General features: G+C 42.6%; 1 protein-coding gene across 6 annotated transcripts in view; it reads left to right on the top strand.

The window, feature by feature from the left end:
- NEO1 (neogenin 1) overlaps positions 1-26,428 on the top strand; it is a 304,535-nt gene that overhangs the window by 238,719 nt on the left and 39,388 nt on the right. For 4 of the 6 annotated variants that reach the window (XM_075897565.2, XM_075897563.2, XM_075897560.2 and 1 more), the window contains exons 10-18: positions 3,244-3,392; positions 4,224-4,362; positions 6,074-6,123; positions 7,045-7,189; positions 10,411-10,521; positions 16,911-17,105; positions 17,885-17,980; positions 19,372-19,595; positions 23,852-23,990. In XM_075897565.2, coding sequence (XP_075753680.1) covers positions 3,244-3,392; positions 4,224-4,362; positions 6,074-6,123; positions 7,045-7,189; positions 10,411-10,521; positions 16,911-17,105; positions 17,885-17,980; positions 19,372-19,595; positions 23,852-23,990 — 1,248 coding nt within the window. The remainder of the gene's footprint in view (positions 1-3,243; positions 3,393-4,223; positions 4,363-6,073; positions 6,124-7,044; positions 7,190-10,410; positions 10,522-16,910; positions 17,106-17,884; positions 17,981-19,371; positions 19,596-23,851; positions 23,991-26,428) is intronic. The other 2 variants (XM_075897564.2, XM_075897562.2) reach the window with 1 other exon arrangement.

Raw genomic sequence — 26,428 nt, 5'->3', positions numbered from 1 at the left:
GACGTCACCACTGCTTGCCCGCCCGCCCAAAACTGTCCTGCCTGAGAATAGAGTTGCCAGGGGTCCGGTATTGGTGTGTACAGTCCCGGTATTTGCGGCCTCTGTCCTGTTTAAAAACAAAACAAAACACAGAAAATACCAGACATTCATTTATTTATTTGTATTTATTCATTTAAATATTTTTACCCCGCCTTTCTATTTAAAATATTCAATATGTAAAATGTCCGGTGTTTTCTGTTTTTCTGGGACAGAAGGCTGCTTGAGACATTCTTCCCCTGCGGCATCTGGCAGGGGCAGGGAGAGCGTGAGGATTTAAATGGGCAGTGATTCTTTTTTTGTGCAGTTGCGGGTTTGGGTTTTTTGGTTTTTTGGGCTTTTCTAACTTGACCAATTTTTTTCCCTGCCATATTTGGTATTTTTTGTGAAAGTATCTGGCAATCGTACGTCAGAGTGAGAGACAGGCTCAGCTGAGTCTTCTTCGGTTGTCAGGCCTTGGGCACCAACAGCTGGATTTAGAGGTGCACCTTGCCAGTAGTCTGCCCCAGAACTATCGAGGCGCATGAACAGATCACAGGACCAACTGGGGGACTGAAATCACCAATCGCCAGCCTGTTAGCTGTGTCTGAGACAGAAATTCCACAGTGATCCTCCTGGCAATGGGCTCATGGTCCCACTCTACCTCCCGGCACCAGTCAGGAGGCATAAGGGGTAGGTCCCCAGATTCCCAACACCTCACCAAGACATTCAGTTCGCTCCAGACTGGTTTTCCTCCAGGCGCAGTGGTTTGCAGAGGGGGGTAAGAGCCACCGCTCCGCCCAATCCTTGTTACCTGGGGGCGACCAGTTTGGTTATAGCTCCGCCACGGGGCAGGGTTCCCTGATTTCGGGACAGGTGGCAATGCCTGCAGTGCCATCCACACCAGCAGCCCCAAAATCCATCCCAGTGGCCAGCGCCTGATGCCCATAGAACCCTTAGGGTTCACTCAACCCTCCCAGACTGCCTGCTTGATGTCAGGAGCCTTTAAATAAATGGAGATGCCTATCTCCTAGAACTGGAAGGGACCTTGGCAAGGTCATGGAGTCCAATCCCCTGCCCTCACAGCAGGACCAAGTACCATCCCTGACAGATTTTGCCCCAGATCCCTAAATGGCCTCCTCAAGGATTGAACTCATAACCCTGGGTTTAGCAGGCCAATGCTCAAACCACTGAGCTATCCCTCACCCTGGCTTCTGACATGCCAGTGGTCTTGGAATCCCGACCCCATCCGACGCTCAAGGCTTTGGAGCAAAAGGAGAATCCAGGAGCAACCTGCTGGACCACCAATGGACGTTGAAGGTCCTGCAGCGTCAGCAGCATCCTCATCGTCGCCAGCTGAGGCTGTCGAAGGCCCCACTCCCAGTTCCTTGGGACGACACCAAGTTGCACCAGGAACAATTGATGAGGGATGCATCGAAGCTGGGGCTTCCGGCTGAGGAATTGGAAGAGCCTTTGGACACCCTGTTTGATAGTCTCAGTACATAGGTTTATGAAATTATTATGTATGGATTTGTTGCATTATTTTCTGTCCTGTCTCTACACTGAGACTAAAGAACTTTGCCATCTGTTAACATTCACAGAATACAGTGCAAAGCCCAGTATTCAGACTCAGTTTTAAAAATATTTTACAGATTTGCCAGTAAGAGGGTAAGAGAGAAAACCCAGAAAACAAACTACTTTAAACAGACACATACAAAAGTCCGTCTCACTACCTTAGTCTGGTTGGCTTTTAAAGACTGAGATACGATTGTCAGTCACAAAGATAAAGAGCATTTTTCAGTTCTGAAAGCCAAAACTTTCTCCCTGAAGCATAACTTCTATTTTGGAATCTGACAAGTGTGACAACTTGCTCTGTCCAATCCTGAGTTTCCTGGGGCACTTGTTGTATTTCCAGTTGAGGGTCTGGATGTTAATGAGCTGTCTCTGCCACTAATGGCTAAGTGGATCAAAATGTCAGTAATGGTCCCCAGTCCAGGAGAGAACAAGCAGCTGTTTAGAATGATGCTTATTGTAGTCATACAGTTTGAAATGTAGTTTTATTGCCTCTCTTCCAAAAGTGTTGAGCATTTGCAGCTCCCATTGACCCTAGTGGGCGATGGGGCAATTCCAACAGCTCTGAAAACCAGACCATTAATTTTTATCTCTTATGACTCTATGAACATCGTTATGATTACGTTTAGTTCTGTTCATGTTTTCTCTCTCTCCTCTGCCGCTGGTTCCTGTACTCGACACATAATTGCCTCAGCTGAGCATAGAAAGGGCACATACTTTGAATGTGCACTACACAAAGACAGCTAAATCAACATGTTATAATTACTTAAGCATGAATTTTTCATCCCTTTTAAAGTGTGTGGAAGTGGTTTACAAATATTAAAGCATTTGTTGTAAATGTAAGAGCCTTTGCAGATTTCTGCCTCAGAAAATGAAATTTTCACACAGTGATACAAAGAATGGAATAATTTGTGTTTGTTTTGGAGGAAGAGAGGAATAAAAGTATTAGTGTCAGGGGTTCTCTGATTAGGCTCCATCTGTTATGCCAGCTGGACTGATGTTTCTGTGTTCTTCGAAGCAAGTTCTGTTTTGGCATGAAAAGGAGAGCAGGTACATTGAGAATATATCTCCAAACCACAGTACAAAAAGTCCAACATATAATGTACCTTTGCAGTAGAACTTTTGAAATCAGAAGATGCTCTGTTCTCTGCAGGGTTTGCAAATAATGAGTCTAAAAAATGAGTTTTTCTACCATTTGAGACAATCCCATATCTCTGTCTGCCAGTTTGTGAAATGGAGTTCAGGTATTCTGAAACTGAAGGAGTGGGGAAGAGGGTGGAAAATTACTGGAAGATCATCTCCCTGCTTTAAAACCAGCTTTATGCTTATTTAGCTCCTTTGATGTCAGGGCAGTGATATACATACAAAGCTGGTGTAATGGAGTGGAGTGTGATTTGCTGTTAGTAAGATGTGCCTAACAGTCTCTGCACAACATGTGGAGAGAAGTTTTCAGAAGGGTGGACTCCCATTGCAGGCACAACTTGTGCCTTCAAAATATACAGTCACATTCGTAGGTTTGTTCAGTTCCCCAGAACACCTGTTTTAAGCAGGGGTTTCAGGGTTGATTGCTTTGGGGTTTTCCTCAGTATGTTTAGAAATGTCAAATGTAATAGTTACGTTGGGTGAATTTACACTAGTGTCATGTTTACGTTACAGTTCAACTTCCTGGTCCAGCACCGAACCTTCGAGCATATGCTAATTCACCCACTTCAGTCACTGTCACGTGGGACACACCATTGTCAGGCAACGGTGAAATCCAGAACTACAAGCTGTATTACATGGAAAAAGGGACAGATCATGAACAGGTAGGACACCTCTCTATATAGCTCTGTCTTTCTCCAAACATCTTGCCAGGTATTTGACTGGCAGTTTGCATAATGCCAGCATATTAAGGGTTAAACAACAGAGCTATAGAAAACCAAATATCTAGCTGAACAGAATGGAATTAAGGCAGTTTTCCGCGCTCCAGCTCATCTCGCTTAGCAACAAACTGCTACGTGACTCATTCTGGCCTAGTCTACACTTAACAGTTACATTACTTCAACTACAGTTAGTTAAGGTTAGCAATATTAACTTGGACTGAGGGCTTGCTAAATGTGCAGCTAGACTTACTCTTTTAGGGAAACCAGAACAGCTAATTAAATTGCTGGCTTTAATGTGATCGCTAATCTAAGCTCTGCAAATATTTCCATTGCTTGAGTCCAGTGGCTCAGCTCGCAAAGAGGATCCCACTTACTTCTCCCAAGGGGCTTAGCTTTGTTGACTCAAAGATTAGGGTTTAATGGAAGAAGCAACAATGCTGCTGCTGCAGCAGATTGAGTTGGGTTGCAGGTTTCTCAGGGTGGTGTAAAAACCAGAGCACTCCAGTTTTTCCCATTTGTCTGTTAATTTTTGCGTGCCTGTGACTCACTCTGCTGTGTTGGCTCTGCTCCCAGCCACGGGACTCGCACATCTCGCCACTCCAGGGGCTGCAGCCCAGTGCGCAGGGACTGGTTAGGTTTGGACCAGCTGTCCCTCTGTCACTGCGGAGGCGGAGGTTTGGCCCAAGCCTGAGTAGGTTGCTGCGCTTGCTTGGAGCCAGGCCTGTCAAGATTGCTTTCGGAGTGCGCTGCATGTCTCTCTTTGTTTCTGAATAGGATGTTGACGTTGGAGGTCACTCCTTCACCATTAATGGATTAAAGAAATACACAGAGTACAGCTTCCGAGTGGTAGCCTATAATAAACATGGCCCTGGAGTCTCCACCCAAGATGTTGTTGCGCAAACTCTGTCAGATGGTGAGCTGCTTGAGTCCAATTTTCTTGCGGAAATCATGTCGGGATCTCTTCTGCTTCAGTGGCTCTTTAGAGTGCAGGCGTTTCGTACAAAACTGTATCATGAGGACGTGGTCGGGGCACATGCTCACGCATTCTGAATGGGCTTCTTTGAGATGGTTGCAAGTGGGTTGAAGGAAATTACTCTACCTTCAAGAACATCTGGTTTTTTCTAATAATTAAGCAGTTATTTCCCTAATATCCCTACTCTCCAGATCACATCATGAGCTAACGCTTAGACGAAATATCTAGATAAAAAAATGCAGAATGCTTCTGAAGCTGGTAACTCCAGGTTTTTTATTTTCTGTAATTTACTGATTGCAAGCCAGTTTTTCAAGCGAAGATGATTCATAAGATGGAGATCTTACGTTATAAACATTAACCCCAGCATAAATAGGTGCTTCTCTTTAGTGGCACTTGGAGCACAGCTCTGATAAGTTAATGACTCTTTGATGTTTCATATTTGTTCTTAAATTTTCCCATTTTTCTTCTCCTTTTTCCCCCCTTAAACAACAAACTTCACAGGTGAATTATTAGATTGGGAAACACACTGTGTATTTGTAATCTGGTTCCCACGTGGCTATGGTTAAATTGTTTGTATTTATTGCTAAAGGCAGATGATTGTATTTCGGTCAAGCCAATCAGAAAGGGAAGCAAGTAAATTTGGATACATTACAAAAATTGTGGCGTGGCCACTGCTCAGCCTGGCTTTTACCTGTACTGCTTAGCTCTGTAATATGCTTGTGATTTTTAGTCTTTATGCCCTTTGGATGCTTCCCTTGTTGAGGTTTCCCCCCTGCTATTTGCAAACAGGCTTCACTGGCAGAAAATTTTCGGATTTTGTTTTCTTCCTCAGTCTATTTTTGACCTTGTGAAAGAGGACAGGGGTTAACACCCTCTGTGCTCCCACCCAGGCATGGGCATGGGGGTCTAACCAGGCCCCATCATAAACTACAGGAGCCATAGGAGAGCGCTCCGTTGATGCAGTGGTTCTCTAGGGTGTCCTCAGCATGCTCTGATCCCAACCTATACAGCTTGGTTATGCTGCAGCCTCACGCTAGCCCCTTCCACTGTGCTGGCTTTTCACATCTATGCCAGGAGACGCCGCTCTCCCTTTGGGATAACGTCATGTGACTTGCACCACTGAATCCGCGCCTAATAGGGTCTGAGGTTCTCTAAACAGCCTTTGCTTCATTTTCTCAGAGCCTAATTCTAATGTCTGGATACTGAGGTTGCTGCTGTTTAACTAAACAATTTAAGAAAGAACTCCTCATTTTCCACTACTAAGCAGACCTGAGCCACTTTTTGTATCCAGTTTTCCTTCAGCAAGAAGGATGTCATGTTATAAATAATATGGCCAACATTTCACATTTGGATGCATAATATTAGGAATCTAAGTAAATGTCTTGATTTTAAAAGATAGTTAGCAGCTGTCTCTTCTAGTGTTGTCAGTGGGAAATCTAGATGCTCAGGAAGTTTGACTAGCAGGCTACTTGGATTCAGGCACTCAGGTTAAAGAAGACCCACTTAGCTCCACACTTGCTGTGTATCATAGAGTGAGAGCTATTTAATCAGTATATAACATATGGTCTAAACAAGAGATTGGGATTTGCGTTTTATGCAGTGGATCAGTATTGGAGGAACTGTTACTTAAGAGTTTTTCAAACATTTCTAGTCCCCAGTGCTGCGCCCCAGAACCTGTCACTGGAAGTGCGGAATTCCAAGGTAAGATACTGTTCATTTGCCATTTTTGACAGGTGGGTGCAAAGTAGATGGAGCCCAGACAGACTAACATTTCAGGCCTCCCTAGACTCTTCCTTCCAGTCCCGCCACCCCTCAAGCAGACTCTGACACAACTCCCTGTCCCAGATGGACTGCCCCTCTGCAGATCTGAGGCCTGATCCACTTCATGCAGATCAGTCCAGTACTATTTGTCAAGTACTGTGGTTCAGGGCAGGCTTATTCTTTCCTGAACATCACCAGATTACCCCAACCTACATGCCCTGAACTCCCAGCCTCGTGGCTCACTTTGTCAGTGTTGGTACGGCTCACGTCTTACTCTAGAAGACTGTGTCAACTGCCTTCCATTTATTTGTGCATGTGCTGACAAACTAGAGGAGTTCCGACCCGGGGTTTGGAGCAGAACAGGCTCCATTGTGGAGTAGGAGCGCACGTAGCTGAATGGGAGTTGGACAGCGGCAGCACCAGGGCAAAGCACAAAGGCTCCGTATTGTGGAACAGAAGAGTTTAGCTCAGACACACAAGCCTGAAGGTGTCCCAGTGGTTACCTCTGCCCTGTGTGTTTGATTTATCATGACATGCATGTGTGTGCAAACAGATGTGTATATAGGCATTATTATAAGGGAGCCTCTGGGGACTTTAAAATAAGAGACCCAGGTGCACATTTGTTGTGATGTCAGGTGCTAACATTTGGGTTGGGTTTGCAAATGAATTACACGTTTTGCAGAGGAGTTATAAATTCTTTCCCGAGTCTTCCCTGTGTTAGTGTGCGCGTGTGTATGGGTTTGTGGATTGGGCATGGAACAATATTTAAAGCAAGATCGTAATGCATGGAGCATTAGGAATAAAGCAGTCGGATTAGCTGGATGGGAGGCAGTGATTTGTAATGCATTTTAATTTTCGTAGAGCATCATGATGCATTGGCAGCCCCCTCCTACAGGAACACACAATGGTCAAATCACCGGCTACAAAATTCGCTACCGCAAAGCATCTCGTAAGAGTGACATGACTGAGAGCATTGGTGGGACACAGCTGTTTCAGCTCATCGAAGGTAAGCTAGCTTACGCCATTCAGTCCAAACAGAAAGAAGCCACAGTTCCCCCAAGCTCCTATCATCAGGCTCTGAGTAGGTCCTGATTATGTCTGGGAATGGTGGGTTTGAAAGCCAGGTTCCATACACACCTACCCCTTATAGAGGACCTGAAATGGGGTTTACATGAGTTAATTGTGGTATGTTTGGAGGCAGCCTGGGACAGCAAGGAGTGCAGGGCTGAAGTCATGACCTGAGCTCTAGTCCGAATTTTGCCATTGGCTTGCTGTGTGAACTGGGCAAGTCCTTAAGCCTCTGCTTCCTTCTCTGTAACGTGGAACCTTTGTGAACAATTTTGAGATGCTGTGTTGAAAGTACCAGCATCAGGTTTTAGTTGTCGAGAGAAGTATTGTTCTGAATGTGTTGCATAGCAGAAGGAATCGGGACACTCAGCGTGTAGTGATTCGTAAGATTTTGCTGATTTTTGAATCTCTGATGTCACAACTAGCCAGCTACAGGTTTTGCTATAAGAGAGAAAATATTTAGAGCTGTGCACATCTGCCGATAGTCACTTGATATTTGCAGCCCATGTTTGCAGATCACAGGCTGGATGTGAATACACATTTTTTGGCCACACAGGGTTCTGAAAATAATACCCTGACTAGGTGAGCACACGTAAGGGAAATGGCATGATTTGCTCCTAGATCTGATGAGTCTGTGCCCAGTGAGTTTCAGTAGTGCTGTGACTCTCTAGGGTGGAGCAAGCTTTTGTTTAGGTCATGTAAAGCCAAACCAAAGTAGACTTAGAAACTAGGAATGCAAATGGTTAACCGGTAAGCCTCCCCCTTAAGGGCTTACCAGTTCCAGTTAACCCGAGGAGTCTGGAGCAGCTTGCTGTGGGCAGAGGGCTGCTCCAGCAGGGAGTGCTTCAGAGTGGCCAGAGCAGCCCGTCTTCAGCGGACACGGTTTGGTGCACCTCAGCCAGGGGCGGCCACTCCGGCTGTTCCCACTTTAATCGGTTAACTGGTTAAACATTACATTTAACTGACTAACCAAATAAACAGGGTTTTACATCCTTATTAGGAACTCTTATTTTGTTTCAGACCTGTCTTACTCCTGTCATTAGGGAAATTCAGCATGTAACCCATAGCACTAGTGCAGTTAAATGGACTCTGTCAGAACAATCAGAATTTTAAAAACTTAACATCATTTAACATGTTAGTGTAAAATTTTCAGAGGAGCGGTACGCCTTTAAAAATAGTGCTCGTAACCCCGACTTTACAACAGTTTGTTGTCTAAAATAGTAAAGTGGAGTGATTAGAAATCTAATCTAGAAAGGAGAATGTTTGTCTGTCTGTGCGCTAATAACTGGGGCACTGTAAGAGCTACCGCAACCAAACGGCACGGGGTAACCTTTCCACCAGGAGAAGGTTTTAAGTACTTTTGGCAGTGCGGGGAGAAGCGGCTTCCCGGAGGAAGTGGTGGGGACAGTCACTCACTAAGGCTGGCGGTGGAGGTGCAAGGGGAGGGGCAGTGCTCCAAGCGGCAGCTGCCCCACTCGCCTCTACCAGGCCGTTCCACTGCACAGGTGTGTCCGGGGTAGGGGAGCCCCCTTCTCCCTCCCACTCATGATATCACTCAGCCCAGGCCCCTCCCCTCATGCAGCAGCCGAGGGTTGCTGAGCGGTGGGCTGGAGCTCACGGATGCCACTAGGGGGCGGTTGCAGGCGCAGCGGGGGGGGGCTTATGGGGAGGCAGCGGTGGCGGTGCTAGGAGTGGCCCGGGGTCCAGTGCAGCATCCTGGTCGCGTAGAGGAGAGCCCAGCACCTGCTTGCTGCGGGAGACGGGAGCCCCCAGCGCGGCCCTATGGTGCAGCAGGTAGTGGGGCACAAGTTTCAGGGTGGGTGGTGGGGTCGTTATCCCCTGCGGCACCTGCAGCCCTGGGCGTGAGCTGGGCCACCTCGTCCACCCTAGGTCCTGTGCTCGCCCTCTCCCGCCTGCCCCTCTCACGGAGCACCCCCTGCAGGACCCCACCGCCTGCCCCGAGCAACGCCAGGTAACTCCAGCTAGATGCTTATAAACAAAACTGAAATTGAATGCACTGCATAGTACAACTGTATTAGCGTAAAATATCAGAAATAATTTAAATTCTAAACTTTTATTATAATAAACTAAATTGCAAATAACGAAAGTGATTTTGAACAGGTTTTTACTCTAGTATTGTATTCATTTAAAAATTGGTTAATCTTTGAAACTAATATTACTTTAATTGTACCACAGAGCTTTTATCCTTGGGGGATTTTTAAGCTTTGTTTTTCCTTGGAGCATTTCCTCCAAGATGGTGCATTATCCTTTTCATCATGGGTGTGTTAAAGCTCTTTGGATATCACCTTGACTTCTTAGCTCCCAAAACACAGCAGTTGCCACACTGGATTAGACCAGTGGTCTAGCTAATCCAGTATCTTGTCCGTGACACTGATCTATACCAGGTGTTTCAGAGCAAGTGCACAATTATGGAATAATTGCCTACAGAACATGTGTTTTTCAAGCCCTGTCAGTAAGGGTTTATGTTCTTTAAAACAAAAAACCCCACCACTGTGCCATTTAAAGTAACTATAGGTATTCTCATTTATATTTGTTTGATATTGTAGTAGTAAAGATACACTTTTATCTTCCCATTACTCTGGTTATAGCTTGTAGATGTTTATCTAAGATGAATAATTTACCTTCTACATACTTTGATCACTCTACAGATGGCACTAATAGTAATGTGGCGGTTTCTTTTGTGCCACTAGCTTGAAAAGCAGTCTTGTTCATTTGTCAGGTGCTGCAAACTATATTCCTGCTGCTCTGCTAGTGACCTACAGGGAAGTGCCAGAGTCCTGGGTGTCTGCTGTCTCAGTCTGGCTGTTACACAATCATTTGTGTCAATTTCACTAACTGGCGTCTCACTGCAAGTAGTGCTGATTTCCATTCCTCACCTCAGCTTGTACTCAACAGCCATCTCAAGGGTGAAAGGCCAGAACGTAATGCACCTAGCTCGCTGGCTCTGGTTCAGGCTTGATCCAAACAATGTCACAACAGCAGCTACGGTGTGTGTAGCCACTTGTTTACTTCTATATTCATGAGTTTTTACTGTCAGTCTGATGGTGAGATTGTTGATGTTTTAATTGCAAATTGTGGTTCTTTATGATCACCATTACAGCTCCTGTTTTAATAAAGTGTGTCTTTGTTCTACATTAGGTCTTGAACGAGGTACAGAATACAGTTTCCGTGTGGCTGCCTTAACAAGCAATGGTACAGGACCAGCAACTGATTGGATATCAGCAGAAACTTTTGAGAGTGATCTAGATGGTAAGGACCATAAGTAGCATATTCGTGACTTTAAAGACTTCAGAATTCATGGACAGGGTAACTACAGAATTTGACAGATTTTTTTTCCCAAAGCAAACAGCATGTTGCTGAGCTGGGTTTAACGTATTCTAATTGCATAACAGGACATGTTCATTTTATTCATATTATTCATATATAATAATAGCAGTAGTCACAAATGCAGTAAAGTTCCTGTCAAGAAATTGGCCTAAAAATTTGTAAATACTTCGCCTTTCTTTTCAGTTCTGTGTGTTGGGCTGTCTTCCCCACTGAGTAATACCAATGTCAATTATTAATAATGTGATTTCGGTTGAAAAGAAATAACATAATTGGGTAACTGACTTCAACTCTCCATGTTGTCACGCTACAAAAGTGGGAAGAAAGTTGTTCCTTCACCAAGCAAAAGTGTGATAATATATTTTATTTATACAGTGTTATGAAACTTAGCGGGTGTCTTGTTGCCTGTGGTGGAGCTGTGCGTGGGTGCCGCAGTGTGCCCACATGTTTACATTGCAGGGCTGAGGCCCAACTATAGTCACGGTGAAATGAATGAGAAGACCGAGTAGAGCAGGGGAAAATGTGGATAAATGTGGATAAAGGAAACAATAAGATTCTGTGATAAATTAGATTCACACCCTGATCATAGAACGAACCCTAGGGCTGGAAGAGACCCCAGGAGGTCATTGAATCCAGTCGCCTGCCCAAGGCAGGACCAATCCCAACTAAATCAGCACAGCCAGGGCTTTGTCAAGCCGAGACTTAAACACCTCTAGGGATGGAGATTCCACCACCTCCCTAGGTAACCCATTCCAGTGCTTCATCACCCCCTAGTGAAATCGTTTTTCCAAATATGCAACCCAGACCTCCCCCACTGACTTGAGACCATTGCTCCTTGTTCTGCCATCTGTCACCACTGAGAACAGCCTCTCTCCATCCTCTTTGGAACCTCCCTTCAGGAAGATGAAGGCTGCTCTCAAATCCCCCCTCACTCTTCTCTTCTGCAGACTAAATAAGCCTAAATTCCTCAGTCTCTCCTCATAGGTCATGTGCTCCAGCCCCTAATAATTTTCATTGCCCTCCGCTAGACCCTCTCCAATGTGTGCACATCCTTTCTGTAGCAGGGGCCCCAGAACTGGATGCAATAATCCAAATGTGGACTCACCAGTGCCGAATAAAGGGGAATAATCACTTCTCTGGATCTGTTGGCAATGCTCCTCGTAACACAACCTAATATTCCATTCGCCTTCTTGGCTGCAAGGGCACACTGCTGACTCATATCCAGCTTCTCATCCACTATAATCCCCAGGTCCTTTTCTGCCAAACTGCTACTTAGCCATTCAGTCCCCAGCCTGTAACGATGCTTAGGATTCTTCCCTCCCAAGTGCAGGACTCTGCACTCGTCCTTTGTTGAACCTCATCAGATTTCTTTTGGCCCAATCCTCCAATTTGTCTTGGTCACTCTGGACCCTATCTCTGCCCTCAAGCATATCTACCTCTCCCCCTTGCTTAGTGTCTTCTGAAAACTTGCTGAGGGGCAATCCATCCTGTCATCCAGGTCATTAATAAAGATGTTAAACAAAACCGATCCTTGGAGTCACTCCACTAGAAACCAACCGCCAACCTGACATCAAGCCGTTGATCACTACCCGTTGGGCCCGACAATCTAGCCATCTTTCAATCCATCTTACAGTCCATTTATCCAATCTATATTCCCTTAATTTGCTGGCAAGAATATTGTGGGAGACGGTATGAAAAGCTTTGCTAAAGTCAAGGTACATCACATCCACTGACTTTCCCATATCCACAGAGCCAGTTATCGCATCATATTAGCTAATTAGATTGGTCAGGTGAATCCATGTTGGACTTGCCCTTGGTGAATCCATGTTGACTATTCCTGATCACTTTCCCCTCTTCTAAGTGCTTCAAAATAGATTCCTTGAGGATCCCCTCCATGATTTTTCTGGGGACTGAGGTAAGGCTGACTAGTCTGTAGTTGACAGGGTTTTTCTTCTTTTAAACTTCTTTCTCTCTCACCTCTTCCTTTTTATAGTCTAGAGAGGGAAAGGGCATTTGACTGAGAATGCAGTTAGGTTAAGATTTTCACAATAATCTAGGAAATTTAGACCCATGTTCTCCTCCATTTAAAAATAAATCCTCCAGATGATTTTTAAAGATTCTATTCTGACACTCTGGGAGGGGGGCTGGGGAGGAGTGTGAAATGAGGACTCATTTTAGGTCTGTCTAGAATCTGACCGATTGCAGTTGAGTTTGATAAGCAAGCTGTTCTTTCTAAAACACGTCACTTGATCACTTCATGCAAGAACTGCATTCAGTGACCGTGTGTGGAGATATCTTGGAAAGCAGGAGTGACTAAGAACAATCAATGTGACTTCATCAATAAATGTGAGGTCCTGCTTATATAATCTTCTGACATTATTTGACAATGAATTGCTGCAACGATAAAGGCAACTCAGTAAGTGCAGTATGCTTTAGATTTTTGAAACCGTATCTAACAAGCTCCACATTTGAGAGAGTCACCAGCTAGCAGGCAGCTTTAGGGAGCTGAAGAGATACAAAAGACAGCCACAGACAGAAATGTCAGTGTAATATGTGGTCATAGTCCTAGGGTGAGTTTAATTGTTTAGGAGCTCTTAATTGTTTAGGAGCTTCAGGGGGTAGCCGAGTTAGTCTGTAACAGAAAAAAAAAACAACAAATGGTCTGGTAGCACTTGATAGACTATCATGATGCCATCTCCATGTTTTGTTAGTCTATCAAGTACTACCAGACCATTTGTTGTTTTTTCTTAATTGTTTGTTAGCATTTCTCTCCTTTTTCTCTTTATCACCTTCCTTTTTATTGCTCCTTCTTTGTTTAAAGCGGCTGTGTACTCTTCTCACCTTGGCTCCTGGAAGATTCATCGCCATGTCACCTTGCCATCGCTTCTGATTGTCAGAGGTTTAGGGACACCCAGAGCATGGGGTTGGATTCCTGACCATTTTGATTAATAGCCCACGATAGACCTATCCCACAAGAACTTAGCTAATGTTTTTTTACCCCAGTTATTCTTTTGGTCTTCACAGCATCCCCTGACAACAACCTCCTCGGGTTGTGACTGTGCATCGTGTGAAGAAATAATTCCTTTTGTTTGTTTCAAATCTGCTGCCTAATAATGTAATGGAGTGACTTTGCTTCTTGTGCTATGTGAAGGGGTGAAAATCACGTCTTTATTCACTTTTCTTCACACCTCTGTTGAATCCTATTGAGACCTCTTTTCTAAGACGAACAATCCCAGTCTTATTAATCTTTTGAAAGGAAGATGTTCCATAACCCTAATCTTTTTCATTGTCCTTCTCTGCACTTTGTCCAGTTCTCAGAGATGTTTTCTGAAATGGAGTAACCATAAGAGCAGTATTCAAGCTGTGCCCCTATTGTGGATTTATATAGTGGCCTTATGATATTTTATGCTTTCCTAATAGTTTCTAACATTCTGCTAGCTTTATTGACTGCCACTGCACATTTGAATGGATGTTTTCAGGGAACGGTCCACCATGAGTTCAAGATCATCATCTTGACTGGTAACACCTAATTTAGATCCTTAGGCCTACACGTTGCCATGTGTTTAACATAGATCCCTCGCTGCTGACAATGTGTCATGTTGTTTGCCAATATAACATCATGGAAATATAATGGTTCCTGCAGTAACTTAAGGGGATAGCTAGCATACTGTGCCATTGACCTCTGGTTAAAATTTATCTTTCAAATTTAGATGCACAGGAAGGGTCTGATTTTCATTTACACTGTGGCCCCCTTGCATTGCTCTTAGGGAGGTGTAAACATAATTCACGTCCACTTTGTAGGCTGGAAAGGGGCCATACAGCAAATGGAAATCGGGCCATTAGAATTTTGCGTTTGAGTATGTGTGTGATTTGGGAGTTGGGGAAGGAGCCCTGTTGTATAAAATCGATGTGAAAAGTATTTGAGTTACACTGTTGTGAGAAGTTAATTTCTGAGTGTACTACATGTGTGCAATATAATATCTCATTTTTAACACTGCATTAATGTAGCTTTTTGCATTTAATAGTTGTGAACTTTCATAAACCAATTGAATTAAATGGTGACCATAAGCCCTGTTGGTCAGGCAGGTCAATAGACATCCTCATCAGTCCAGTAGCTTGAATATTTTCAGTAAATAAAACACAGCTCATTAAGCGAGAAATCCTGCAGGCAGGAGCCAGCAGAACTAGTGGAATTGATTTTGTATGTGTGTGTGAACCTAATATTCATCCATCTTGTCTTTTATTTGGGATATTTAACATCTGCCACTGCGTGTTTCACTGGATGGAGGAAGTAAGGCAAATCAAGAGAAGCTATTTTTCCTTTCATGTTGAAGCAGTTTCATTAAAATTGCAGGCATACCTCTAAAGTTCTTTTAGTTGCTTGCTTTTCAATGAACAATGGTGGTAAAAGCCCTTCCTTAAAATGTCTTTGGTGCTATGTTTGATATGGCTGTGGAAATCCATCTGAGCTCAGCTACACAATTTTGATGGACTTGATTGGAGCCTGCTTGAATGTTTGCTCTGTTTAGACGCTTACTGTAAATTCTTTAGGTGCTCATTTCTGATGATGTTTCAGCAGTAAAATTGCACAAGTGAGCTCATAACTAGACCCGTGATGTTGATGCAGATTTATAAGAGTATTAAACATGAGCCACAGTGCCACAATATGTCTGTGTGCTTGTTTCACTGGACAAATTACAAGTGATTTATGTAACAAATTTAATAACTTATTCTTGACAGGATAGCTATATAATTGTCTGCTTAATTCTACACAGAATCATAATGTTTTTGCTATGTCATCAGTCTGTTGCCATGGAAATATTTTGATGCTAAAAAGTCAGCAATCTGACTGTGCTGCAGTAACATACAGAGGAAGACAAGGCGCAGTGGGGAGGGCAGAGGGTAAATTCTATATTTAAGCAAATTTTGGAAAACTACCAAAGTGTCAGGGAAAATAAGCAAAACTAAGAAACGTAAGCTGAGAGGAAGAGGTAGATACATTGGAGGGTAGGGATAGAGTGCCGAGTAACCTAGACAAATTGGAGGATTGGGCCAAAAGAAATCTGATGAGGTTCAACAAGGACAAGTGCAGAGTCCTGCACTTGGGAGGGAAGAATCCCAAGCACTGTTACAGGCTGGGGACCGACTGGCTAAGTAGCAGTTCTGCAGAAAAGGACCTGGGGATTATAGTGGATGAGAAGCTGGATGAGAGTCAGCAGTGTGCCTTTGCAGCCAAGAAGGTGAATGAAATATTAGGTTGTGTTACAAGGAGCATTGCCAGCAGATCCAGAGAAGTGATTATTCCCCTTTATTCGGCTCTGGTGAGGCCACATCTGGAGTATTGCATCCAGATCTGGGGCTCCTGCTACAGAAAGGATGTGCACACATTGGAGAGGGTCTAGCAGAGGGCAATGAAAATTATTAGGGGCTGGAGCACATGACCTATGAGGAGAGACTGAGGAATTTAGGCTTATTTAGTCTGCAGAAGAGAAGAGTGAGGGGGGATTTGAGAGCAGCCTTCAACTTCCTGAAGGGAGGTTCCAAAGAGGATGGAGAGAGGCTGTTCTCAGTAGTGACAGATGGCAGAACAAGGAGCAATGGTCTCAAGCTGCAGTGGGAGAGGTCTAGGTTAGATATTAGGAAAAACTATTTCCCTAGGAGGGTGGGGAAGCACTGGGATGGGCTACCTAGGGAGGTGGTGGAATCTCCATCCCTAGAGGTTTTTAAGTCCCAGATTGACAAAGCCATGGCTGGGATGATTGAGTTGGGGTTGGTCCTGTCTTGGGCCGGGGGCTGGACTCAGTGTCTCCTGAGGTCTCTTCCCAGCCCTAGGATTCTATGATTCTAAGGAAGCTTAGTGGATTTGTGTCTATAGGTTATATTTTGCTCCAGTGTAAAAGTTCTCCTTTAAGAAAAGTATTAAAATATGAAATTGTGTATATATTAGAATATAAAATTAGGTAAATTTTAGTTTATTATGTAGGTGTTTTCCTCTCCCCTCCTCCCCCCGCCCATTATAACAATACCTGCCTCTTTAGGAGGTTTAAATTGCCATATTAGGATTTTCAATTTTCATTTATCTTTTATTTTCTGCTGCAATACCCAGATGAATAACTGGAATTTTATCGCTGTTTGCAGCCCTTGTTTTTGAGCACTAGCAGAGAAAAAATGTAAGTGGGATTTTCTAAAATATTCATGGTGTTCTGTGGCAGCACAAGGGTTTAAATTGGGTCTGACAGGCTTGTGAGAATACTTAGTTTCATGATTTTTATTAATGATAAATCCCTTAAATTGCATTTTTCTTTTTTTAACAGAAACTCGTGTTCCTGAAGTTCCAAGCTCCCTACATGTTCGGCCGCTTGTTACAAGCATTGTAGTGAGCTGGACTCCTCCTGAAAACCAGAACATCGTGGTAAGAGGCTATGCTATAGGGTATGGCGTTGGCAGTCCTCACGCACAAACTATCAAGGTGGACTACAAACAGCGCTATTACACCATTGAGAACTTGGGTGAGGAAAATTCACTGACATTTTCTAAATTTAACTCAGATTTGTATTGGCATTTTCCAAGTCACAGCTTAAAAAAATTCAGAGCTGAGTTTTTTGAAGCTTCTTCTTTGTGAAGATTCTACATTGAGGTTCCAGCCTTAACTGAATTGTATACGTTTCATTTCCTGATAAAAAGAGAAAAAAGTCACAATCCCGAATTTAGGAGGAAACATTGTTCTGACTGGTTTGATCATACTATTAGATTTTTCTTTGAGTATTTTATAAGAAATCCCTTGTGATAGGCACCACCTCACTGGTCTACTGAAAAATGGGCTCTGCAAATAAAGCAGTTGAGAGATTTGGAAGACAAACCCTAAATGCTGTTTTGTGGCCTTTAGGGAAAGTGCTTTGAAGTGAAATTTGTTACAGTGAGGAACTATCTTGGGGCATAGGCTAGTAGAACAGGGCTACGATAATACAGTAATGTTCTAGCAACTGTTAGTTGTGCACATGTTGGGGTATTTTTCCTGAATGTTATCTCAGACTTGCTCCAGTTAAAGATTGAATGTGACTATAGATAAGCAGTAGTATGAGAAGAACTCTTGCACAGTCAGATACGTGAAGCATGCTAAATGAAAAAGTCTTTGTGAAAATTTGCTGTTCTAGGTTTGCTGGCTATTGGTTACGATTTTCTGTTAACAAGTAAAGCAGCGACTCCAGTAGAGGCAGGAAATAGAAGTAGCTAACAATCTGCAGTCAGAAATGGTGCTAAAGGTACATGTGTATTTTTCTTCCACCAGATCCAAGTTCCCACTATGTCATAACTTTGAAAGCATTTAACAATGTTGGTGAAGGAATTCCACTGTATGAGAGTGCAGTGACCAGGCCTCATACAGGTAAAGGACAGTGGTTGCTATCTTTCAAATGTATTGATGCATATAGCTGAAATATTGAGTTCCAGGAAACAATCAGAAACATGTTTAATGCATTAGAGATTTATTCTTCTATGATTTCAGATATTCTGTGTCCTAAATTGGTTTGCATTACAGGCCATCCTCTCTATAAGTCCAAGATACATTCCAAAGAATGTGGACTTATAGCAAAACAACTTAAAGTGGGGAATTTTTTTCCTGCATCTGACTTCCATTTGTGCAGTATTTTTTGTGCGAGGACTTATAAAGCATCATCAGTGACTTTAGTGTGGAACGGATGTGTAGTGGGGATGCCCTGTATTGTCTTTGTGGTTAATGTCAATTTTTAATCAGTTATTAAACTAACTAAAACTGCATGTTTGCGTTCGATTTTAAATTCTAAAATTTACCCTACAAAACTTACAAATGTTCTGGTTTCAGAATGTGGCTATAACTGTCGTGTAAATTATACATGTACAATTTGAAAAATCTGCTTCTAGTTTTTTTCCTTTTATGGCTATCCTCAGCAGCATTAATCTTTCAAGCTGAGATACTGATTATAATGAATGCATTCTCTGTATGATGTGTTTAAGTTTTGTTTTGCAGTAGCTGCATTAAATGAGACATTAGGATAATGTTTTTCATCTTGTAATAAACTGATAATAAACCTGATATTATCTTGGGCTTTAAGAAGAGTAATCCATTAGTTTGAGTTGCTATTATCCTATGTCTCATTCTAATTCCTGGTATTGCTAACACTGTATTCAGAGGTGATTCATCAGATGTGAAAATTGTTGAGTTTAATCTGTCTTTTGAAGACCAGGAATTCTGCTACGTTTTCTAGAGTATGTTGGAGTTTGAATTCCCCGAATCCCTGTATATTTCATATAAGACGTAGATCCCCCCCCTCCTCCAAAAAAAAATGTTCTGAAAGATGACAGTTCTTTAGTAACCTTGTCTGAAACACAAGTTATTTATCCTTAAAATGTACATCCTATTCTTCCCATATTATTGTTTTCTGGGGGAGAAATAAGTGGATGTTTTGAGACAAATAAAGCCAAAGGTTTGAGCTGGTAACTTATCCTGAAAGTGCTTATATGGTGATTGAGGTTCATAGACATTAGCATGGTTATGTGACAAAATATATAGGGTGTTTCTATTCCTAGCTTTTGTGTTAAGAAGGGCTCAGGATGGAATAGTTACTTTGCTAGTCTTATGCTCCCTATTAATTCGGTCTTTTCTCTCTTTTTCTCCATTCCTCATCTTTCATGCCATTGTATTACCCCACATTTCCTTTTTTGTTTTTGTTTACATTAAAATGCCACACTCTCCCTTTTTAATTATAATACACTTCTTTTTACCCATCAATCCCCTAGACACTTCCGAAGTTGATTTATTTGTTATTAATGCTCCATACACTCCAGTGCCAGATCCCTCCCCCATGATGCCACCGGTGGGAGTTCAGGCTTCCATTCTGAGCCATGACACCATAAGGATCACATGGGCAGACAACTCCCTGCCGAAGAATCAGAAGATAACAGATGCTCGCTACTACACGGTCCGCTGGAAAACCAACATTCCTGCAAACACAAAATACAAGGTACTGGAGGCTGAACAACATCAACACTGTTGGTACAACGTGGTGTAGATTTGATGCTCAGCTCAGTGTTAATTGTGATTTGAAGGCTGAGACATTTGGTTAGCAAGCAATTTAGATTTGGATCCAATTGAGTTTAAGATGGGTGGACTCTCAGTTACCACAGTATCCCTCAGTTAAGTGATAGCTTTCAAAAATAGCTTAATAAACTTGAATTCTCCTGGATATTTTGGGTTCTGTTTGCCTGTCAGTAGTTCTGCATAATAAGCAGTGATATATAGGGGCAGATACGAGAACATTTTCCTATTTTGGATGATCCTAGGGGGAGGAAGACAATTACAGAATTCACTTCCATTGTGGAGTTTGGATGCCAGCAAATATAGACTTCGTGTTCTTCATTTGGCCTTGACATAAGCTGCTTGCATGAAGGACATGGGCTTACCTTTATGGGATACTGTGTTTGCTACTAATAGCACAGTGATACTGTGTTTGCTACTAATAGCTTCTCTTCAGACAGTAGTGATGGGAGTCTGAATTAATGGGGTGAGTCGAACTGAAAAATATTTACCCTGCTTTGTGTCAAAGGAAAAAGACCAGCCTTTCTGGCCATACTAAATTGATGATAAAAACCATTTTTATGATGGTGATTGGATGAAAAACTCATAACTGTTCCATAATGGTATTCCCTATGTCTCAGATTTTTCTGCAAATACCATCCCAAAGATAGTTTCTTTGGACTAACAATTACTTGAGGGCCTGAAAAATGCTGACTGTACATTTCAGGTTAGAAACAAGCCTCAAAGGAAATGGCTATTACATTTGCTGGTTAATGGAGCTCCTTTTATGTTCCTTTACAGAGCAATCTTGTTACAAACCAGAAATGTTGTATTGGAATGGAGAGAGACATGGTGTGTGTGTTATACCTCTAACAGCAAGTATTATTTATGAATCCACATTCCCGAGTCATGTGCTCCGGGCATCTCGGAAGCCATTTATACAGTGCTTATAGGCTCATGAGTTAAGACCTCTTCAAAAAGATACAGCAGTATGTGAATTGCTCCCATAATTCTCTGTGCTGGTGACCAGGTGACTCAGGAGCATGGATTCATACATAATGGGCCAAACAGTATACACAATAATGAAATAAAATTGTTCAGATTTCCTCAGTGGAAAGTGTTTGCCTCAAAAGACTCAAGTGTCAGGCCCAGATGTGTAACCATTATCATCTGTCCCTCAGCGTTAACAGTCTGTGCCCATTTTGCTTTTCTCTGCTTTAGCTGCACAGTCTCTCCTGTTCTATGGAGCAGTAACAGCTGCTGATTTTCAGCCCACTGGGTGGCAAAATCTCTTGTGCATCCTGTCTGTTAGGCAGATAGATTTCAGCCAGGCCCGAGGGACTCTGAATTAGTATGAATTGATGACTGTTAAATTGTTGTCAAGCCCATCTTCAGTGACCTTACTTTTAAGTGACCATATTGCGGGCTATCTGTCCCAGTTGCTTTGCTCATAGGCTCTCTGGCAGACTGATCGCCACTGATCAGACAAGGCTTTCTGGCTTGGGACCCTGACCATCTGGATGCAGTGTTTGCATGGCCCTTGCAATGCCCAGTTTGGGCCGAGGAAGTTCAGAATTCTGGCAAGCTGCTAAGAACAAAAATGCTTTGTCCCGTATTGAAAAAACCCATGCAGGTCATCCCTCTAAGAATTAGGGATGTAAAATCCCAGTTAATCAGTTAACTGGTTAAACCTTGGATTTAACCCGTTAACCAATTAAGCGGGGTCCCGCACAGGGGGGGCTGGCAGCAGGAATCCCTCCCCCCACATTTGGGGCTAGCTTTTGCTGCTAGCCCCCTCGCGATTGGGGCTGCTCCTGTCAGCACCCTCTGCCCCATGTTTATGGCTGCCAAGGGCTGGCAGAAGGAGCAGGGCAGCCGGCTTCTACTCCCAGCCTCACCCCTCACGCACAGAAGCAGAGCTGGAGCAGGCCTCTGCCCTTAACAGGTGATGCAGTACCTGGTAAGCATCGCCCATTAAGGGTTAACCCATTCACATCCCTACTAGGAATCGGAAGCTGCCTTCTGAATCTGCAGGTTCAGAAGAGTTGTTGTCTTATGCCGAGTTCCACACTAACGTTTGCCCATGGAAAGTCATGAGTATAATTTTGTTGTGTCAGAACATAGGGTGTTCAGCTTGGAGTGAATGAGAGATTCTTCTCTTAAACATCTCACAGTGGGATTCCAGGAAGTTGTGTTGTCAGGGCTGTTCCCCACTCTGGCATTTGGAGAGCAGAAGGTGAGGGCCTACAAGAGACTTTAAAAATATCCTGCCTCTATATGCTTCTGCTTAAAAACTCCCCGAGGTGACAGGTTGCCTGACCTTGGGCGGTATGCTAATTCTAGTTCTAAAGTTTCAGAGGGGTAGCTGTGTTACTCTGTAATAGAAGAGAAGTTTAAAACAATGAATAGTCCTGAAACAAACAAAAATATGGATGGTGTCATGAGCTTTCGTGGGCACAACCCATTTCTTCAGATGACTGGAGTTTAGGGGTTGAGCAATACATAGTATAATGGAATATCACTGCACACTCTCTTAAAATAGTAAAGGGACCGAAACAGTGAATGAATTGGGAAGTATATCAGGCCACTCCAGTTTGTCCTCTGGCCTTGTATTGCGTGAAAGGTCTTTCAGTGAAGTGGAAAGGCAGGCATCAAATTTAACAGAGAAAAAAACAAAACTTTACATAATGCAAATTTAACCTGCAAAGTTCATACCTGTCATGAACTGAACAAACATATGGATAAAGAAGAATATCCGTGTTTACTTGGCAGGGAGGGGAAGTGTAAGGTTTATAAACCCTCCTGTTTCAGGCTGTCGTTTCTCTTATAAGCAGGTTATTACATAATTGTTGAGACCTCTGAAGCATCTTGCACTTGCCAGTATGAGAGGTTGGATACTGAGCTAGATGGATTATGGACAATCCTCTACAGCAGTCCACTTTTGACTGTGGTTTCATGTTAGCTTAAGTACTACAAATGGAGGACTGGTGGGGTGTGGTGGTTTTTAAGTGGCAGTCAGTAAACAATTACCAGGAACTTTTAAACCCTAGGTTCTAATAATTGATCTGACCAAAATTAATTTTTTAAGTAGATTATTTTGCCAATGCATCTAATATTTCTTTGTAAGACTTATTACAGTTTGACAGCCATTTCCCCTGTCTTTATTCTTCGTCTTTCATACTGATCCTGATGTAACTGAACTAGTCAAATCCAAAACTATCTCTTCATTTATGCGAACATTCAGAGTGCTCAGTGGGACTCCCAGCTTCATTTGACAAATACAATTTTTCCTGATCTTTTACTGGGATACTTTAAAATGCTTTCGTCATCAGAAATGAGTTCTATTGCCTTGCCATGTCTGTCTTTAATTTAGACAGTAGTCTCTCATTATTTTCAAGGAATGTGACTTTATGGATCACTCTTATCTTTAGAAAAAGAAGTATTACCGGTGAGTCACTTCATTCTGCTTTTAGATTAGAGGTAGAGCCAAATAAGGAACCAGTTCTATTATTTATGTATGATTCAGGTGAACTATTTATACTCAAGCCACATACTGGACATTTATTTTAGTTTAAAACAGAAAAGGAAACTGAATCATTTCTGATGACCTGTGCCAGAGGCCATCTGTGATTTAGGAGTGTGTCTCCACAGATTTTTTTCCTTTATGCAAACCAACATAAAGGGACAGTAAATAAAACTATTTTTCCTGGGAATCTCAGACAACCAACATTTTCATCTAGTTTTTGACCTATTTAGATTTAGACTCTTAGAATTCTAACTTTTTTTTAAATAATCAAATTGCAGAATGGATTTTTTAAAAGTTTTTTTATCATTCTTTCCCAGAGTTAGTTCATTTAATGGAACACACTAAAGGTACCACTATTAGGTAAAAGTCTAGCCGCATAACAAGTGTGTCTGACACCTTGTGCTGATGTATTTACATTTATAATTGACTGGTATTGAAAGTTCTTGTTAATTACAAAGGGAATGTCTCATTTCCAATAGAATAAATGTTCCATTAATACTTGATTAATGAATTTGCATGGTAGAGCAAAAAAAATTGAGAAAATTAATGACAATAGATTTCAAATGTTGGTAATGGTATAATAATGCTTTAGGCACTTCCCTTAGACAAGAGTATTTGAGACCTCGTAAAGGATATTTGTTACTTCTGAAGTTCTTTATGCTTTGTATTTCTTTCAGACTGCAAACACAACCACCTTGAGCTACTTAGTGACTGGTTTAAAGCCAAACACCTTGTATGAGTTCTCTGTGATGGTGACAAAAGGTCGAAGATCAAGTACTTGGAGTATGACAGCGCATGGAACTACCTTTGAATTAGGTACTCACTTGTCTTTCTGGAACTGTTTACTGTTTTAACGAGATGAATGACCAGTGCAGGTTCTTTGCATAGACTAAAAATGGCAGCCTTCTGCTTTGCTGATGTGAAATGGGGACAGTCCTGATACTAATATTCTTTGAAATTTAATGAAAGGGAGATTTGTGTCAAATTACATAAAATAAATGGATGAAATGATCCACTTTAGCTTTTTTAGAATCATAGACCCATCAAGTCAGAAGGGCCTGCAAGGGTCACCTAGTCTTGATCATCTGCCACCATACAGATTTGAAGAGTTAGGTCAGGCAGGACAGCTCTCTGTGAAAACCTAAAAACAGGACTATGTAGCACTTTAAAGACTAACAAGATGGTTTATTAGGTGATGAGCTTTTGTGAGCCAGACCCACTTCCTCAGATCAAATAGTGGAAGAAAATAGTCACAACCATATATAGCAAAGGCTACAATTTAAAAAAATGAACACATATGAAAAGGGCAAATCAAATTTCGGAACAGAAGGGGGATTGGGGGGGGGAGGTAAATGTCTGGGAGCTAATGATATTAGAGGTGATAATTGGGGAAGCTATCTTTGTAATGGGTAAGATAATTAGAGTCTTTATTCAAACTTAGGCGTAAAGTGTCGAATTTAAGCATGAACGACAGTTCAGAGGATTCTCTTTCAAGTGTAGTCTTAAAAGGCCTTTGAAGCAGGATGCAGGTAATCAAGTCGTTGAGACAATGTCCTTTCTGGTTGAAATGGCAAGAAACTGTTTTTTCTTTGTGATCCTGTCTAATATCTGTTTTGTGGGGATTGATCCTTTGGCGAAGTGTTGGAGACGTTTGTCCAATGTACTGATAGCAGATGGACACTTTCGGCACATGATAGCATAAATTATATTTCTGGGTGCGCAGGAATATGTGTTCTTGATCTTATAACTCACTTGGTTAGGTCCAATAATGGTATCAGCAGAGTGAATATGTGGACAAAGCTGGCAACGGCATTTGTTGCAAGGGAAGGTACTAGGTTTTCTATTGAAAACCTAGGCATGTTTAGTCGTCCTACTATTCATAGCTAGGAAGTTTTTCCTGAGACTTAATCTAAATTTGCTGTTCTTACTCTTACTCTGTTTACTTTTTTGTTTATTTTAATTGTAAATACAGACAAGCCAGTCTAAATAGCTTTGAGGCCTTGACATCTATTAAAATAGTGCATTAAAAATACGTAAAAATGAAGTACCCAAAGAACCAGTTGATCCAGTGCAGTATTATAAAGAAAGAGTGAAACCAATCATTTGCTTTAGATTTAAAATAAAAATGTAAACAATATGCAAGTTGCTTTAGAAAATGTTGAAAAAACTGAAACTAATAGACTTGCAGCACCATAGGGACTAACAAACCATGTAGATGGTGTCATAAGCTTTCATGGGCACAACCTGCTTCTTCAGATAATGGAGTTCAGAGTTCCAAGTCGGCTATTTATTTTGTAACCTGGAACCCTTAACTCCATTCATCTGAAGAAGTGGGTTGTGCCCACAAAAGCTCATGACACAATCTCCATGTTTTGTTAGTCTCTAAGGTGCTGCAGGACTATTTGGGGGTTTTTAAAGTTTTTTCAGTAACAGACTAGCATGGCTCCCCCTCCGAAACTTTAGAAAATGTTGCTCTTTCTCTGCGGGTGTAGATTTAATGTATCGTTGTTTTAGACGTTTTAGCACTTGGTCTTGTTAACAGGATGATATGTTGTGAGGCCCAAAGCCAGAACACCTGATCACTTGGTTTTTAATGCAACATCATCTGTCCTTGGGTTTATGGAGAAAAACTTGGTAGCATGACCGTAGTGCTCCAAACTGCTCAAAAACCAGAAGACAAATAAAAAGGATTTGTAATGTAACCTTTTTTTAAATTTCATGATTTAGCGGAGAGGGATAGCTCAGTAGTTGAGCATTGGCCTGCTAAATCCAGGGTTGTGAGTTCAATCCTTGAGGGGGCCTGTGACGGGGATGCTAGCCCCACCCCCTTCAGCCCTGGGTGAAGGGGGCCTGGTCCTTCAAATGCAGGCCCCGTGGCCTAGTCCTTCAAATGCTGGCCCACCGGCCTAGTCCTTCACAAGATCCCCTCTTCGTCCAGGATCTGGGAGGAAGGGTTTGGGGAGCCCCAACCCAGGGCCCTACCCGTGGTGGGTGGTTCCCACCACTGGCACAGTGGGGAGTTCTCCCCGAAACGCGTTGAGCCCAGGAGCTTTTCCTGCTCCCCTGGATTGCTTCCTACCCCTGGCTGGCAGTGGTCCCACCTGGAGATATTGGTATGGTGGCAGCTACAGTGTTAGCAGGTGTAGCGTTGGGGTCAGCAGTGGCTGGTGCAGCGATGGCGTCTGGGTGGCTGTATGGTGTAGCCAGCGTTGCGGCTGGGCTTGGCCCAGGGCTAGTAGCGGTGCGGGCAGCTG

Source organism: Pelodiscus sinensis, chromosome 14 (genome assembly GCF_052426305.1).
Source record: "Pelodiscus sinensis isolate ZL-2025 chromosome 14, ASM5242630v1, whole genome shotgun sequence".
NCBI lineage: Eukaryota > Metazoa > Chordata > Testudines > Trionychidae > Pelodiscus > Pelodiscus sinensis.
The sequence above is the reverse complement of the archived record's forward strand: the minus strand, read 5'-3'. Positions and strand labels throughout refer to the sequence as shown.